This window comes from Rhinolophus sinicus, chromosome 1, assembly GCF_057876585.1.
Source record: "Rhinolophus sinicus isolate RSI-liver-muscle chromosome 1, RSI-T2T, whole genome shotgun sequence".
In the NCBI taxonomy this organism is placed as follows: Eukaryota; Metazoa; Chordata; class Mammalia; order Chiroptera; family Rhinolophidae; genus Rhinolophus; species Rhinolophus sinicus.
The window spans coordinates 52386072-52400662 of record NC_142501.1 but is presented as its reverse complement, the minus strand read 5'-3'; the positions used below and the strand labels follow the sequence as shown (position 1 = coordinate 52400662).

At 54.5% G+C, this 14591-nt stretch overlaps 2 protein-coding genes across 2 annotated transcripts; one reads left to right on the top strand and one right to left on the bottom strand.

Annotated features, from left to right (window-relative positions):
- The first annotated feature begins 1287 nt into the window (after positions 1–1287).
- C1QL4 (complement C1q like 4) lies at positions 1288–5791 on the top strand. The gene is made up of 2 exons (XM_019724657.2): positions 1288–2829; positions 4976–5791. The coding sequence occupies exons 1-2, from the start codon at positions 2293–2295 to the stop codon at positions 5153–5155; spliced, it is 717 nt and encodes a 238-aa protein (XP_019580216.1). The 5' UTR covers positions 1288–2292; the 3' UTR covers positions 5156–5791.
- A 596-nt stretch (positions 5792–6387) lies between these two features.
- On the bottom strand, positions 6388–13114 carry TROAP (trophinin associated protein). The gene is made up of 16 exons (XM_019724654.3): positions 12962–13114; positions 12548–12702; positions 12263–12449; positions 11418–11575; positions 11197–11334; positions 10919–11001; positions 10357–10409; positions 10061–10108; positions 9768–9889; positions 8690–8803; positions 8499–8582; positions 8355–8414; positions 7971–8105; positions 7176–7809; positions 6721–6914; positions 6388–6559 (listed from the first exon to the last, which is right to left on the bottom strand). The coding sequence occupies exons 2-16, from the start codon at positions 12689–12691 to the stop codon at positions 6512–6514; spliced, it is 2202 nt and encodes a 733-aa protein (XP_019580213.2). The 5' UTR covers positions 12692–12702; positions 12962–13114; the 3' UTR covers positions 6388–6511.
- Positions 13115–14591: the final 1477 nt, after the last annotated feature.

Here is a 14591-nt window from a genome sequence, read left to right as displayed (position 1 = left end):
ATTCCTATACATTACAGTCCAGGGTCTCCGAACATCCCCACTTTGCCAGTCCTGGAGCCCCTTCTCCAGGCCCTGGGGTCCCTGTGAGCAAGAAATTTCCCCTAGAGAGGCAAGACTCTGAGGAGGAATGCAGCCACTAGCTTTTCCTCTGGACTCTGTCCCCTTACAGAGAGGGATCTATCAAAGCTTGTGTTCCGTCTTGGAATGGCAGACGCAGTCACCTCTCACAGGAGGGCGCCTAGCACTTAATCTGCATTTTGGTTATGGGCATTTGCATAACCAACTTCAAACCCCTCCTCAAAACATTTATTATGTGGGGTCCAACTTCTCTGGGTTTCCATCTAACTATAGACATTTGAGGAAGGGGGAAGGAAGGTGGCAGAGATCCTAGGGGATGTCTGGGACTAGGGAAGGGCTGGAGCTGGGCTGGGCTAGGCAGGGCAAGTGGGACAAATCTGCCTTCTGACTCTTTTCTCCAGTAGGTTATCTACTCTTCAGTCCTGGGATAGAAGAGATGGCATTCATTTATTCGAAGGGTCCCATATTTAGGGACTAAGAGGAAGACGAATACAAAATCTCCCTTAAAATAGCCCTCACAAATACACAAAGACAACACACAATCCACAATCACACTCACCCAGGTACACACAAGGCCAGGGGCCCATGGCCACATCCACACTTGCCAGCATACTGTCACAATGCACAGGCCCAGAGCTTACCACTCTGCTGAAGAACAGCCCCGCCCCCGCGTCTTCCCCACAGTTGATATGTCACATTGGAGTCCGAACACGGACCTGGGTGTCTCTCTGCAGCGCGCCATTTACATTTCTCTCTCGATCTGTCAACCTGTCTCAGCTCTGGTCTCTCTCTCTCCGTCTCTGTCTCTCCCTCACCCCCTCTGGGGCTGTCAGTCTCTTTTCCACACTTTGTCTCTGTCTCTGTGTCTCTATCTGGCTTTCCCTCAGATTTCTGTCGCTCTTTCTCTGCTTTCCGGCTCCCTCTCACAGGCTGGTCTGTTTTCTCACTCTCTCTTGCTCCCTCATTCTCTCCGCTGCTCTGCGCCCCCAACACTGGGGGGGGGGGTCAAGGGTAGGGGTGGCTGGAGATTTGCCTTTTCCAGTTCAGGCCAACGTATCTGCTGAACCCTTCACCATTTGTTATTTGGTCATGGGCACTGCGGCGTGTGGGGTAGCGAATTTCTCTTTTATCGCCCTTCTTGGTTTGTTTGTTGGATTTTTATTTTCCTTTTTCTTTCTTTTCTTTTTTTTTTGGGGGGGGTCTCTTTTTAGCTCAGGAATCCACCTGTCTTATCTATATATCTCGACCTCTTTTTATCCCATCGCTCTTTCTGGCTTTCTCTGGGCTCTGGGAATACCTAACTCCGGGTAGAGGGTGAAAGTATGGATAGGATGGGGGCAGTGAACCCCTGCACAATCGATTCAGAGAGCCGGGTAGCAACCGAGAGGCTGGGGGCCCCGCGGGTGGAAGCCGCTGCCTGCCCCGCCCCCGCGCTTCCTGCTCTGGTCGCCAGGGGTCGCTCCGCCCCCGGCCGCTTATAGCGGCTCCCCGCGCGCAGCTGCTCTCACCATCCGCACCGCCGCCCTGGGAGGGAGGGGAGGAAGGTTAGGGACGCAGAGAGGCAGCGCGCTAGCAGGAGAGAGACGCGGGGCCAGGGCTCTAGCAGGGGCTGGGGCTGCGGCTGGGGTATAAAGGAGGGTCAATGCTCGCCAAGAGTCAGAGCGCAAACCTACGAGGTCCAGTCCGGTGGGCACCACCCAAAGAGCAGAGCCCGGGACGTCCAGAGCTCGGAGAGTAGTCCCTTTTCCGGCCGGGAGCAATCCGTCTGGGTAGCTGGGGACCAAGGTGCCGCCATCCTTGAGAAAGCAGCTGTCCAGAGAGCAAGCATCCTAGATCTGTAAGAAACCAGCCGTCCGAGAAGCCGCAGATGTCAGGCGCCCGGGAACGTTAGGCTGAACAGGAGGGTAACAGAGGACCACGGGCTCTGAACCGTCGGGAGCTGCCCCTGGCCCAACTCACGCGGAGTCCTCCGCCTTGACGGAAGGTTTGGGGAACGGCACCGCTGAGGCGGGAGCCTGCAGGGGCGGGGGGGCCGGGCGCAGCCGTCGGGGGGGTCCCAACCCAGGCCCGAGCCCGGCCACCGCCTCAGGGGCCCGCGAAGAGCCCCGGGCCTCCACCGCCATTGCGCCCAAGAGTGAAGAGGATCTTCTGGCCCTGGCCGCGTCGCGTCTGAGCCGCCGCAAGCGGGTGGTGGGCGCGGCCGTCGGGGTGGCCATGGTGCTGCTGCTGCTGGTGGCTATTCCGCTGCTGGTGCACAGCTCCCGCGGACCCGCGCACTATGAGATGCTGGGTCGCTGTCGCATGGTGTGCGACCCGCATGGGCCGCGAGGCCCAGGACCCGACGGCGCGCCCGTCTCTGTGCCCCCCGTCCCGCCGGGCTCCAAAGGAGAGGTGGGCCGGCGCGGCAAGGCAGGTCTGCGAGGACCTCCGGGACCGCCAGGTCCCAGAGGGCCCCCAGGAGAGCCGGGCAGGCCAGGTCCCCCGGGTCCTCCCGGCCCCGGCCCCGGCGGGGTGGCGCCCCCTGCCGGCTACGTGCCTCGCATTGCCTTCTACGCGGGCCTGCGGCGGCCACACGAGGGTTATGAGGTGCTGCGCTTCGACGACGTGGTGACTAACGTGGGCAACGCTTATGAGGCGGCCAGCGGGAAGTTCACCTGCCCCATGCCGGGTGTCTATTTCTTCGCTTACCATGTGCTTATGCGCGGCGGCGACGGGACCAGCATGTGGGCCGATCTGATGAAAAATGGACAGGTGAGATGACCCTTCCCCACCCAGTCCCAGATCCGTGGGGTAGCTTTCTAAATCTCCCTGCACTCATTACACAACCCGATCCCCTTCCCCAAACAGCATCACTGAATCCATAAATGTCAGGCTGCCAAGAACTCAGAAATAGCTTCCTCTAGCCAAAGAGGAATTGGGGTCGAAGAAAGCAAACGACTTGCCCAGGGTCTCGCGGAGCGTTAGGAATGGTATCAGAATTAGAACTCAGGACTCAAAGCGTAATGACTCTGCAGCTACTACCTCACACCCCAACTAGAGGCAACGGTACACCAAACCTCTTTGGTGTCTTGCCCTGCCAATTAACCTCTTTTCTCATCCTGTCTTGGGCTACTCTCTCTTCTGGGGCAGCCCTCGTGGCTTTCGGGTTTCCCAGCCTCGCGATGGGCGAGTTACCTGGAGTCTGGCTCCTTGAAATTAGAATGGAATCTGTGTCCCAGGGAGTGGGTAGTCAGCAGCCGTTCTGTCTGGGGTCATTCAGCTTAGATTTTTGAGGAAAAGGTAAAAAAGAAGGAAAACACTCTCTCATTTGCCATCAGCTCTACTACTAGCCCCAGGGCCTAGGGCCAATTCTAGAGCGCGCCTTACCCTCAGCTAATACTGAGTCTGTAGGCAGAGGTGAAAAATGGTATGGCAGCTCAGCGATCAACCAGGCGGCATGAAAGAACGGGTTTGGGGGAGGAAAAAGGCAAAGGACAGATAAAGCAGAAGCCTTGGACCCCGGCCTTGTCCAGTAGGCCGCACATCCTCCTTGGCAGCCTCTGGCCTCCGGGTTCTGTTGCCCCTGTCCCTGTGCTCAGAATCTGAGTCACTGCCTCCTTGACTTGGGAGAATAGCCCCAAGGACTTAGCTCGAAGACCGGGACACACGTAGAGCGAGTGAGAGGCCTGCAGGAGTGGGGGTTGGGTTAGGTGCCTGCGCAGGGGGTAAGGTTGGGGCTTAGCGGTGATCTCTTAGTGTAATTGGGTAATGTTCACCCTGGCACATCAGGCCTGCTCACCCTGGCGGTCCGAAACCTTGGTCCTGCTACAGCTGCAGCACTGTCCGGCTCCAAGACCCGTAGGCATTGCATGGGGTTCTCCTCCCAGCAGGCCTCCAGGAACCCAGAGAAAGGGAGTGAGAGTGTGTGTCTGCATGGGAGTGAGAATGTGTGCAAGGGAGTGTGTGTGTGTGATGCGAGTGTGTCTGGGGGTGTCAGAGTGAAAGTGCGAGAATAGAGCATGTCTATCTGCATGTGGCACTGAGTAGGTGTGCGTGGTCTATGTGAGGTGTCTGTGAGCGGACAGAGGAGGCAGTGTGTATCTAGAGTGTGTCGGTTTCGGAGGGGGCGGGGGCCGCTCGGCTCCCACTCTGTATTCCGCGGCGTGGGCGCTGCGGGCCCTGAGGATGGTAAACAGTGATTAGAATAATGATGAATAATTAATGAGTTAATAACCAGTCCCCGAGGGACAGAAAAATGGGGTTGGGAGCGGGGCTGTCGGCCCGAGGCGACCAGCAGCAGAGAGGCCAGAAGGGAGGAGGGGGCTACTTGTTGGGGCAGAAGGCGACCCCCAGGTGGGGGAGCCAGAGGCCGCTAGGAGAGGAAATGGGCACCCCGGAGGCTAGAATTCATCATTACAACTTCCCATTTAAGGCCTGCCCCATTGCATACACGCAGACACACCTGTACCCTATATCCCTGGGGGAAGGGAAGGCAAGTTTAGGTGGCCAGATGGGGTTCAGAATTTTAGAAATTATCCTACAGCATAACTTTAATTTTTAAATGATAAGAAGAATTATAGCAAACTCCTATAGCGTTTTCTATGTGCAAAGTACTGTTCTAACGCGTTTGACATGTATTATAGTAACTCATTTAATCCTAACAACCTTAGAAGATAGGCTCTGTTATTACCTCCCTCCTTATGGTTCAAATTGAGGATTAGAGAAGGCGTGAAACTTGCCGGAGTCGCACAGCTAGTGATGGCGGTGCCTCCTGGCCTCTCCTTGTCCTCCCCCGACCCTGTAACCTGCTACCCTCGCGCCGCCTTCCTAGGCCCAGCTGCACCTCCTCGGCTGGACCTCTCTCGTCACCCCAGCTCCGCACAGGGCGTGAGGGGGTTGCTCTGTGCTCTCTCGGTAGGTCCGGGCCAGCGCCATTGCCCAGGACGCAGACCAGAACTACGACTACGCCAGCAACAGCGTCATCCTGCACCTGGACGTGGGCGATGAAGTCTTTATCAAGCTGGACGGCGGGAAGGTGCATGGAGGGAACACCAACAAGTATAGCACTTTCTCTGGCTTCATCATCTACCCGGACTGAGCCGGGCCCCATCCCCTACTCGTTTGACCCCCATCCCCCATCCTGCTCGCTCTATGCCTCCACTCCCCTCCTCACCCACCTGCAGCCGGCACCACCCAAGGCACCACCCCATTCTTTGAGAGCCTGGCGATGGGGCGGGCCCTCCCGCTCCTGGAGGTGGCCTTAATGGGCTGACTGTGGGAGCTCCCGAGTATAAGTGGCTGGGGAGCCGAGGAGGCCAGGCGGGAGGAGGAGCAGAACAGTTTGGGAAGGGACCACCCGCATCCGTGCGCGCAGGGCCTGTGAATGCCGGTCAGAGAGGGGCGGGGGTCGTGACCCTCTCTTCTGCCAGAAGCTGGGGAAATATCATTTTGGGAAGGAGAGAACAGAAACAGAAGGAGACCATCTAGGCGGGAGACATTAGGACGCGGTAGGCACTGGTCCTCTGTCATGAAAACTTTCTCTCACCATCCCTTCCTCCCCTCATCTCCATTTTCAGGCTCCAGGTTCAGGCCTTGGCAGCCTTCCTATGAACTGGAGGAACCAGTGAATTCTTTCCTAGTATTTAAAACTCATTCTGTACAGTCCCCATTTCACCCTCATCCGGGCTGGGACCTGGGGTACAGCTGCTGCTTCCAATAAAGTGAAGTTAGAGAACGTGTGTGCCTCTTAACTGGTGCACAGAGTGGGGACAAGCGGCTGACCCTTTCCCTCACTCCTCAAAGATTCCTACCCTACCAGAGGCAAAAGTTGAGTTCTTCCCAGGCAAGGCCTGACTCTGGAGGAAGAGGGGTTACCCAGGATCCTGTTGTGATGTGGGAAGGGACAAGTGGGGTGGTATCAGCTTCAGGAGAGCTTTGAGCCTTACATTGTAGGGAGACACCAACCAGAATGATACAAAGGAGAGTTCTGCTTTCTGCCTGATGCAATCTGAGGTGCTGACCAATCTAAGAGGAGCAGCTCTAGGGGATGAGGGAGTTACTGATGACTCCTGGAAGTGGCGCTGATCTCAAGGACCAGGAAGAAGGGCAGTTCCCCAAAGGCCCACATTTGTCCCTCAACACACTCAGAGCTTGCTGAGTGGGTGAGTAGGATGACTTCCCCCCTTCAGGACAGTTCCTAGGTGAGGGAGCCTGGGGGATCCTGAGAGCCCAGGGCTGGCCTGGCTCTACGCTGGAGGACACTGCCACCGTGTGGGCAACTGGAGAACAACAGCAGTAGCTGGTCTACATCAGACCAGAGGGAAACAGACATTCTGACACTTTAGAAACTTTATTGAAGGACAAAAGGGTGTCGGCTCCCAATCCCGTAGAACGACAATAAATAGGGCTAAAAGAAAGGAGTAAGGCAGGGCAGCAGTGGGTGAAGACAGATGCCTCATGATGGAGAGTCCTGAGGGGCAGCAGAACCAATTGGAATAAAACACTGGAGAGAGAGAAGACCTTGTCATAGCCCAGCCATCCTTGAACTGATCCAACCCTTCCCCACTGACTTCTGTAAAGGAGCCCAGGTTGGCCCCCTGTCCCACTCCCTACTTCCCACAGGTTTGCTGTACAGGTACAAGCGGCTGTGAATGGGAGGCTCACCAGGGCGTCCTGCCACTCCAGTAACGTAGCCACAGGGTTGGTGCAGACCCGGGAGGGGCCTGGGGGAAGGGCTCGGCTGGTGTAGAAGGCACACTCATCATCCAGGCGTGCTTCATGGAAGCAGTGGATGGCGGTCAGACATGCTTTGAGGCGCTGCCTCAGGACCAGGGTTCGAGGAGCCAGACTGCTGGGGCCTGAGGGCCAAGGGCCATAGAGTTCAGGGTGGGCTCTGGAGTCCTAAACTCCCACTATATACTGCCCTTTCTCACTCCCCCACTGAGGTCCAAGCCAATAGTAGCACAGGGCTGGAGGCCCAGCTCCTCCGTTCTTCCTGAAGGACAGTCAGACTGGGGCAGGGTAAAAGCCTGGTATCACCTGGGGCAGGGCAGGGGGCCCGCTCCCCGCGAGAGATTAGGACCTCCTTTGTTCACAACCCCTTCCAACCAACTCCTTACCTGCCTGGCCTGTTGGGGGCCTCAGAGACTGGAGTGAGCAGATAGGGGGGCTGGCACAAAGGGGGCGTTGGGAGGAGAAGATCACGCTGGTGGTCGCTGGAGCCCACTGACTGCAGCAGGGCTGTGGGTTGGACTCTGGACACCTAGGTGCCAGGGAGCAGGCTTCTGATGTCCCAGGCTCTACCTTAGGGGAGGGCTCTGGGAGTCCAGTCTGCCCCTGGAGGCAGACCTGAAGGGATCCAGGATCCACCAGAGGGCAGGCCTCTGATACCTCAGGCTGTTGCTGGGTCGTAGGCTCTGGTATCTCAGGCTCCCTCCTCTGGCAGGACTCTGGGGGCCCTGGCTCTGCTGGAGGGCGGAGTTGAGCTACCTCAGGCTCTGCTTCAGGGCAGAGCTGTGGTTGCCCACTCTCCTCTGGAAGGCAGGGCTTTGGCAGTCCAGAGTGTTCTAACTGTTCAGGAAGGTGGAAAGTCCCCGAATTATGCTCTGGGGCATTCAGAGTTCTAGGAATCTCAGCCAGCAGGGGCTGAAGTTCAGCCATATCCAGAGAGGAGCCTCCATTAACGGGGGTACACTTGCCCCCAGCCAGCCCCTCTACCTCTTGTTGCAAAAGCTGCTGCAGGATACTGATGCGCTGCGGGTGGGAGAGAGCACCCCAAGTGTGATGTCAAGATGTGAGTTCAAGTCTCTACCCACTACACTGTCCTCTCCCCACACCCCCTCTCCTCCTGCGTCTCCCTCCCCAGCTCTCTCACTGCCCAGCAGGCATCAAAGCTGTTGCCCACACAGGCCCACCTGCATCTTCAGCTCCTGGAGGTTGGGGGTTCTACTGGGGTGGGGTCCATAAGGAGTTGCCACAGGTGGTTTCCCAGTCCCCTCCTGTAACCTTATACAACTCTCCTGGTCAAATAGCCGGACTGCAATCTGCTCCTGCCACATGGGAAGAGAGGGCCCATGTGAGGAAGCCCCGCTGGGGAAGGAAAACTAGTCTGAGTCTCATCCTCATGAGGAAGGGATCAGGTCCCTAATTGAGAAGCCCTAGACTGAGATTAGGAGAGACAGTAGAGAAGCAGGGAGAGTGGGAGAGTTAGGTAGCTTTCCAGAGAGCCCACCTGCCTCAAACTGCGGGGCCTCGGGCTCACAGTGAGATCTCAGCATGGGAAGGCTTTCAGCACTTACCCAGGTTAGGGCAGGCTCTTCAGGGCAAGACTGAGGGGAAGGGCCACTCAAACATCGGGCCTGGGACAGAAGTGAGATGTCATAATTCTCCCTGTACCCATCCAGTCCCTTCCTCTGCCAGCTACCTCCTGTACCCTCTCTTACCTGCTGATCTCTGGGGGCAGATTGGATGGGCGTGAACTGGGTTTTGGGGCGAATGGCGAGACGCCGCAACACTGAATATGAGGCCTGGGAAAAGATGGGGATGGCTGAGCAGGGACAAAACCTAGATCTAGCAGGGAGCCCAGCCAGACTGTTCTGCCCTTGTCCAGTCCCCAGGAACTGTTTGTACAAACCAGAGCTGAGGGGCCAGGGGAGGGAACACGCTGAGCCAATCCAAAGGGGGATGGACGGGTGACGGATGGTAGCAGACGGCCAGGGGAGGGCATCAGGTGGCAGGCACGGCTATCCTGTGGAAGGGACAAGGTGGAAGAATGATCCTTGGCCCCTCGCCTTTCTAGATCTTGTTCTCACTACAGCAGCCAGTGTGATTCTCTTAAGACCTAATCAAATCATGTCACTCCCTTGTCCATCCCCCTCCCCATGGCTTTCATCTCATTCCAAGTAAAAGCCAAGGTCTTACAATGGTTTATAAATCCTTACCCAGGCTGATCCTCTAACCTCGCTTCCTGTACTTGCTTTAGTCTCACTGGTGTCGCCTTTTTGCTGATCCTTAAACACAGTAGGCACATTCCCTCCTCAGGGCCTTTGCACCTGCAGTTCTCCTGGAATGTTCTTCCCTCAGATATCTGTATGGCTCACTCCCTCAACTCCTTCTGGTCTTCACTTAAACATCACCTTCTCAATGCGATACCCCTGCCCAATCTATTTGAAATTGCAGTAGTAACCCTTACCCCTACTTCCACTTCCACTTTAGTGCCTTATTTTCTTTACAGAGAACTTAGCATTCGACATATTTATACTATATATTTTACAATGCATTTACTTTTTGCCTCCCCCTTCTAGAATGTGAACTTATTTACTACTGTATATCTAGAACCTAGAGCACTGCTTGACACACAGTGGCTGATCAACTAATACTTGTGGAGTGAATGAATGAATGCTTTGGTTAACAAATGTCAGATTTCTCAGTACTGATCTGATGGTGATACAAATATATACCAGACTGTGACTTCTTACCCCCTGGCCCTAGACAACTGGTAAACTGTGATTTCTTACCCCCAGGCCCCACTCTGGAGGCCAGTCCCACTCTGGAGAGGGCTTGGGCCCACTGAGAGCACACCCAAACCCAATTAACATCTGACACTCAGGACTGCCTGGCTCACCCCAATCCTCAGTGCTAGTTGCTGCTGGGGAATTCCTCCAAGCATCACTCCTCCCCACTGCCCCCATCCCAGGAGGGTCCAATCTCACCCTGGTGTGGATTAGCTCTCCAGTTCCTCTTGATGGAACCCACTGGGCCAGACCAAGGGGGCCCCCTCCTCCTTCATCTGGGTGAGTGACAATTTCATGTTCTCCTTCAGGGAGAGAGGAAGCTAGGAGAAGACAGGAAATGTGCTATAGTGTGTGGAACACCCACCAAAGTCGGGCACAGGCTTTGTAACCGCTAAAGAGGGTATGACAGTTTGACAATCCCCACTGCCCCATGCGGCGCCATTCAGCATCTCCTTGGAGCCCAGAACTATCTCAATAATATTATGACTTACCAATCTGAACACCCTGAGTGGGCTCAGTGTGGTGATGGCTCTTCGGGGCTGAGGATAGAAGAGTGAGTGGAAGGTAAATCTTGTACGAAGTGGCAGGGAGAGGGTAGACATGGGGACCACTTCCTTTGACGCAAGTGCAACTGGGCCAACATATGACCTATCAAGGTCTCTTCCTCTCCGGCTCCCTCAGATCTGGCCTTTCCCCCTTTCCCCTAGCCTGCTGAGCTTTCTCGTCTTGCTCCCCACTGCAGGCATCCCACCTGCCCCTGTTCTCTCCCATGGCCATATACACTCACCAGACTGGACTGGGGTCTCCAGGAGCAATCCAGACGCCTGGCTCACTGAAGTCCTGATGACAATAAGGGCAGCAGCTAGCAGTCACTGAGTACCAAGTGTGAGCTGGGTACTGCGCTAACTGCTTTACACACATGATCTTATTTAATTCTCACAACACACTCTAATGAGGACACAAACATTATTCTCATCTGACAGATTAAAGAAATTGAAGCTTGGAGGTTCAGGGAAGCTTACATAACTAGTAAGCGCTGAGAGTCAGGAATCAAACTCAGATTCCGTGTATTACACAGTCTGTGCTCCAGCCACGAAACAAAAAAGAGATAACACTTCTCGTTTTTGTGCCCTTCCTCCCACTACAACCTGAAGAAACTGATGTCCTACTGAGGCCTGGCTATAAGGGCCTGAATCCTATTCCAAAGGTTCACCCTGGGCAGTCACAGGTTTCCCTCGTCCCCTCTTGAGTCGGTAGGAAGTCTTAAAGCTACTGGAAGGCCCCCGTTTTGAGGGACCCCTGTATCAGACATTGGACCATTCTTTTCTAAATGACCCCCTCCTTCTCACCAGCTACTGCCACCTGTCTCTCTTCTTGGCTCCTGGAAGCTGGGGCGAGCTGAGGAGTAAACGGAAGGTTCTGAAGGTGGAATCTGACCCATAAAAGCAAAAGAAAAAAGCAGAGTCAGAGGTGGCTTCCAGACCTTCAGGCTTTACCACCAACCCCATATGCCTCCACAGAACCCCTCTGGCTCATCATGAGGTACCTTCTCTCCCAAGGCCAAGTTTTGTCCCTGGAAGGAGCTCCCAGAAGCCATGAGTATCATCAGCCCCCCAAGGGTACTCACCGGAGTCTCTAGCCTCTGGGCGTACAAGGTCCGGCTGCGAGGTCCTGGTCCCTCCAGCCTCGAAAAGCAGGAAACTCTGGCAGGGTCCAGTCTATGGGTGGGGGTCCTAGGGGCCAAATATGCAGAGGCCCGGGCACCCTGGGATCCCAAAAGAGGCTATCAGCTCAGCATTCCCTCTTCAGTCCACCCAAACTTGATCTCCTCATATCCTGTCTCATTACCTGGCCCCTCCGGATGGTGCCTCCCGGGTTCTCTCGAACCAGTACTCTCTGAGCCAAACTGGGCTGGCGCCCCAGTTGACAGTTCTTCACCCCCTCACCTGACAGGATAGTGGCCAGGGCCTCAGGGTCAGCCACAAACTCTATAACCCCTGGAACCTCTGCAAGAGAAGAGAAGGAAAGGTGAGGAGGAACAGGAAGGGGGAAAGCTGAGCGGTCAGGTACCAGAGCGTGATTCCCTGGAGGTGTAACAGGGAGCCAAAGAGATTCGTATAATTGGACTCGACTCACCAAATGTTCACAGAACTTTATGTAACATACTATCCTAGGTGCTGGGGCCCAAAGATGAATAAGACAAAGCTCCTATTCTCAAGAAGCTATCATCGATCAAATATATGGTGATGGAAGGAGAACTGACTCTGGGTGGTGAACACACAATGGGATTTATAGATGATGTAATACAGAATTGTACACCTGAAATCTATTAATTTTGCTAACAATTGTCACCCCAATAAATTTAAAAAATAAATTTAAAAAGAAAAAGAAGCTATCATCGAACTATAGAGAGGTAAGAGACTCAAGCCAAAGTATGGACAATTTATAAAAGAGTATTGCAAAGTATTAGAAGACAGAACAATTGATTGTGACTGGGGCTGGAAAAGCTTTAGAAGAGATGACATTTTGCTGAAGAAAGGAGAGAGCTTCTAAGAGCAAAGAGCTTTCCAGGAGCAGGGCCCAGGACTCATAGTCAGCAGGAGACTGGAGGAGTGCAGAGCACCCAAAGCCCGCTATGCCCATCCCATTCTCCCAAACAGCCAAGAACTGTGCTCTAGGCGTCCAACAGGTACCTGTCTGGGGAGGGGGCCCAGGCCCCACATTCTGTCTCCTAGGGCTAGGCCTGAGCTCCCCCAAGGCGTTCCGGAGCTGGGTGCTCCCCACCAATCTTTCTGATTTCTCTGTTTGATGTGTGGCTTTCGGCCTGGGGCCTGCTGAGTCAACCAGGGGACGTTGAATACTGAACTTCTGCTCCAATCTCTGGGGGAAGGGAGGACAAAAAGTTCAGCGTTGCAGTGCATAGCTGGTATGTGCTGCCTCGTAGTAGCTACTGTCTTCACCCAGCAGGCCCCTCTTACCCTTGGATCTTGATTCTCCTGGTCCAGGGCGCAGGGCTTGACCGTGGGGAGAGGCGGGCGTCTCTTTGAGCGTACCGGAATCTTGCTAGGGGTGGGTGTTACACCCCGGAGGAGAGGATCCTTCTTGCTTTGGAAGGTGGTCATGATGGCTACAACTGAGACAGAAAAGAAGGCAGGATCAGGGATCAAAGGTCAGGCAGTTCGGAGCACCGGACCGGTCCGGTCCTCACATCCCTAATACTTCCATCTTCGCCTAAATCCATGCGCCCAGAAGACTACGCGCCTGCAAGGCCGCTCTGCTGGGTGCCACCTCCAGGCACCCTGAGCCTATTTTTTCGCCCCAGAACCTCGAACTGCTTCTCCTCTTTATGATCCTCCACAGCCCTCATTCCCTCCAAGATCCCCGCGCCGCACCTTCCTCGAAACCCCTCAGGGTCGCCCCCACTGCTTCGCTTTTTCCCTGACTCGGCTTCTGCTCCAGCCACTTCCCCAGTTTGTAAAATACGCCGAGCTCCGGATTGGCTGGCCCGCGCTCCTGCAGAGGAGAGTGACAGCTGACTCAGCTGTCCAATCCGCAGGCTTCGGAGGCTGGGCCAGAAACAGGACTAGTTGTCGAGCCACTTTCTGGCCTGGAAAAAACTGACCGGGCCCGGTTAGCCAATCGGAGGACGGAGCGCGGGGTGGAAGGCGGGGTAAGAGGAAGGAGGAGGCGGTGCTGAGGCCCGGGAAAGCGTGGCACCCGGAGTCACGGCAACAACGGGCGCCGTCCTCTCGCGAGGTCTCGGGACTGGGGAGGGGAGGGCCACGCTCGCGGCCTTGTGGGAAGGGCGGGTGGTCCCGGTGACCGCTAGTTGTGTGGGCGGCGGGCGGGGACCGTGCATCCAGCTCTCACCTAAGCGCGGCGTCAAGCTTTGGGGACTCCATTCCAGACACAGAGAAAACATCTTCTGCACGTTGTGCCTGGGACGAGGCATCACTCTCCCCCTTATTCCCAGCTTTCTGACTCCACTGCCAGTTTCAATTCCTCAAATTTGTTACGCGCCTTCAAGTCTCTCGCTGCAATGCCTTTTTTGCTTCCATTCTGCCTGTTCGTGCCTCCAAATTGATATTCACTGTTCCTTCCTCAAAGCAGCCTTCCTTGAACCCCTCTACTCACAACCCAGCCTAATCTAAAAAGATTCCTTGGTGACGTGCTCTCAGAGAACAGTGTTTGCTTCCTCAGAGCATGTGTCTCAGTAATTGTATATTCATCAGTGTGAACATAATATGTTTATTAAACGCGATCTCTCTGGCTTGCCGTCATATTTTCACTGTCTCGCATTGCGCCCAGCTTGTAAAAGTACTCAGTATTTGTTGAGTCAATGGATAGATGAATAATTGATCAAATGAATGCATGGAGAGACAAGGAAGATGGCCAAGAAGAAGTGATAGTTGAACTTCCTCTTTAAAAAGAGGACACTATTTTAGTCACTAGGAACAGTACTTGCAAAGGCAAGCAGACATGAAAGAATATGGAGTGTTCAGAGAATACTGAGTCTATAAGAGTAGATGCAACATAGGAAATAAAACTAGAAAGATGGTCTGAATTGAGGGAAAGGGAAGGTCAGCTCATTCCACTGACAGGTACTGTGAATATACCGAATCCTAACCATTAGCTCAGCAGGGATGGCTACTAACAAGCACTATGTGCCTACTGTATGGAAGGCCCTTTGCTAGGCATTAGGGCTACAGAGAGGGAAAAGGGCTGAAGTTTGAAGGATGGGGAGGCACCAGATGAAGGTTGGCTGCACAGTGGCTTTACATGATTGTAAGGTAGTCAGCACAGCACAGGTTGGTCCTCATCTTCACGAACTTGGAAACTTGAATTTGTCAGATGAGCCATGGTAGATCTTCAGACTGATTCACACTAATCAATTCATAAGAGAAACTGAGTGATTTACCATGAATGATATATCTTTCAATACCCAGTAATCACCTTCACAGAATCAGGGAACAAGAGAGATTGTTTTTATATTAGAAAAGTCTTTAAAAGAGCCAGTGCTCA

Excerpts from the sequence above, each read along its gene's own strand:
- TROAP (XM_019724654.3), bottom strand. The coding sequence starts at position 12,691 with ATGACCACCTTCCAAAGCAAGAAGGATCCTCTCCTCCGGGGTGTAACA. Across the intron at positions 12,450-12,547 it reads AGGAGAATCAAGATCCAAGG|AGATTGGAGCAGAAGTTCAG; the intron begins GTAAGAGGGGCC and ends CCCTTCCCCCAG. Across the intron at positions 8,106-8,354 it reads AAGAGCCTGCCCTAACCTGG|GAGCAGATTGCAGTCCGGCT; the intron begins GTAAGTGCTGAA and ends CCCATGTGGCAG.
- C1QL4 (XM_019724657.2), top strand. The coding sequence starts at position 2,293 with ATGGTGCTGCTGCTGCTGGTGGCTATTCCGCTGCTGGTGCACAGCTCC. Across the intron at positions 2,830-4,975 it reads ATCTGATGAAAAATGGACAG|GTCCGGGCCAGCGCCATTGC; the intron begins GTGAGATGACCC and ends CTCTCTCGGTAG.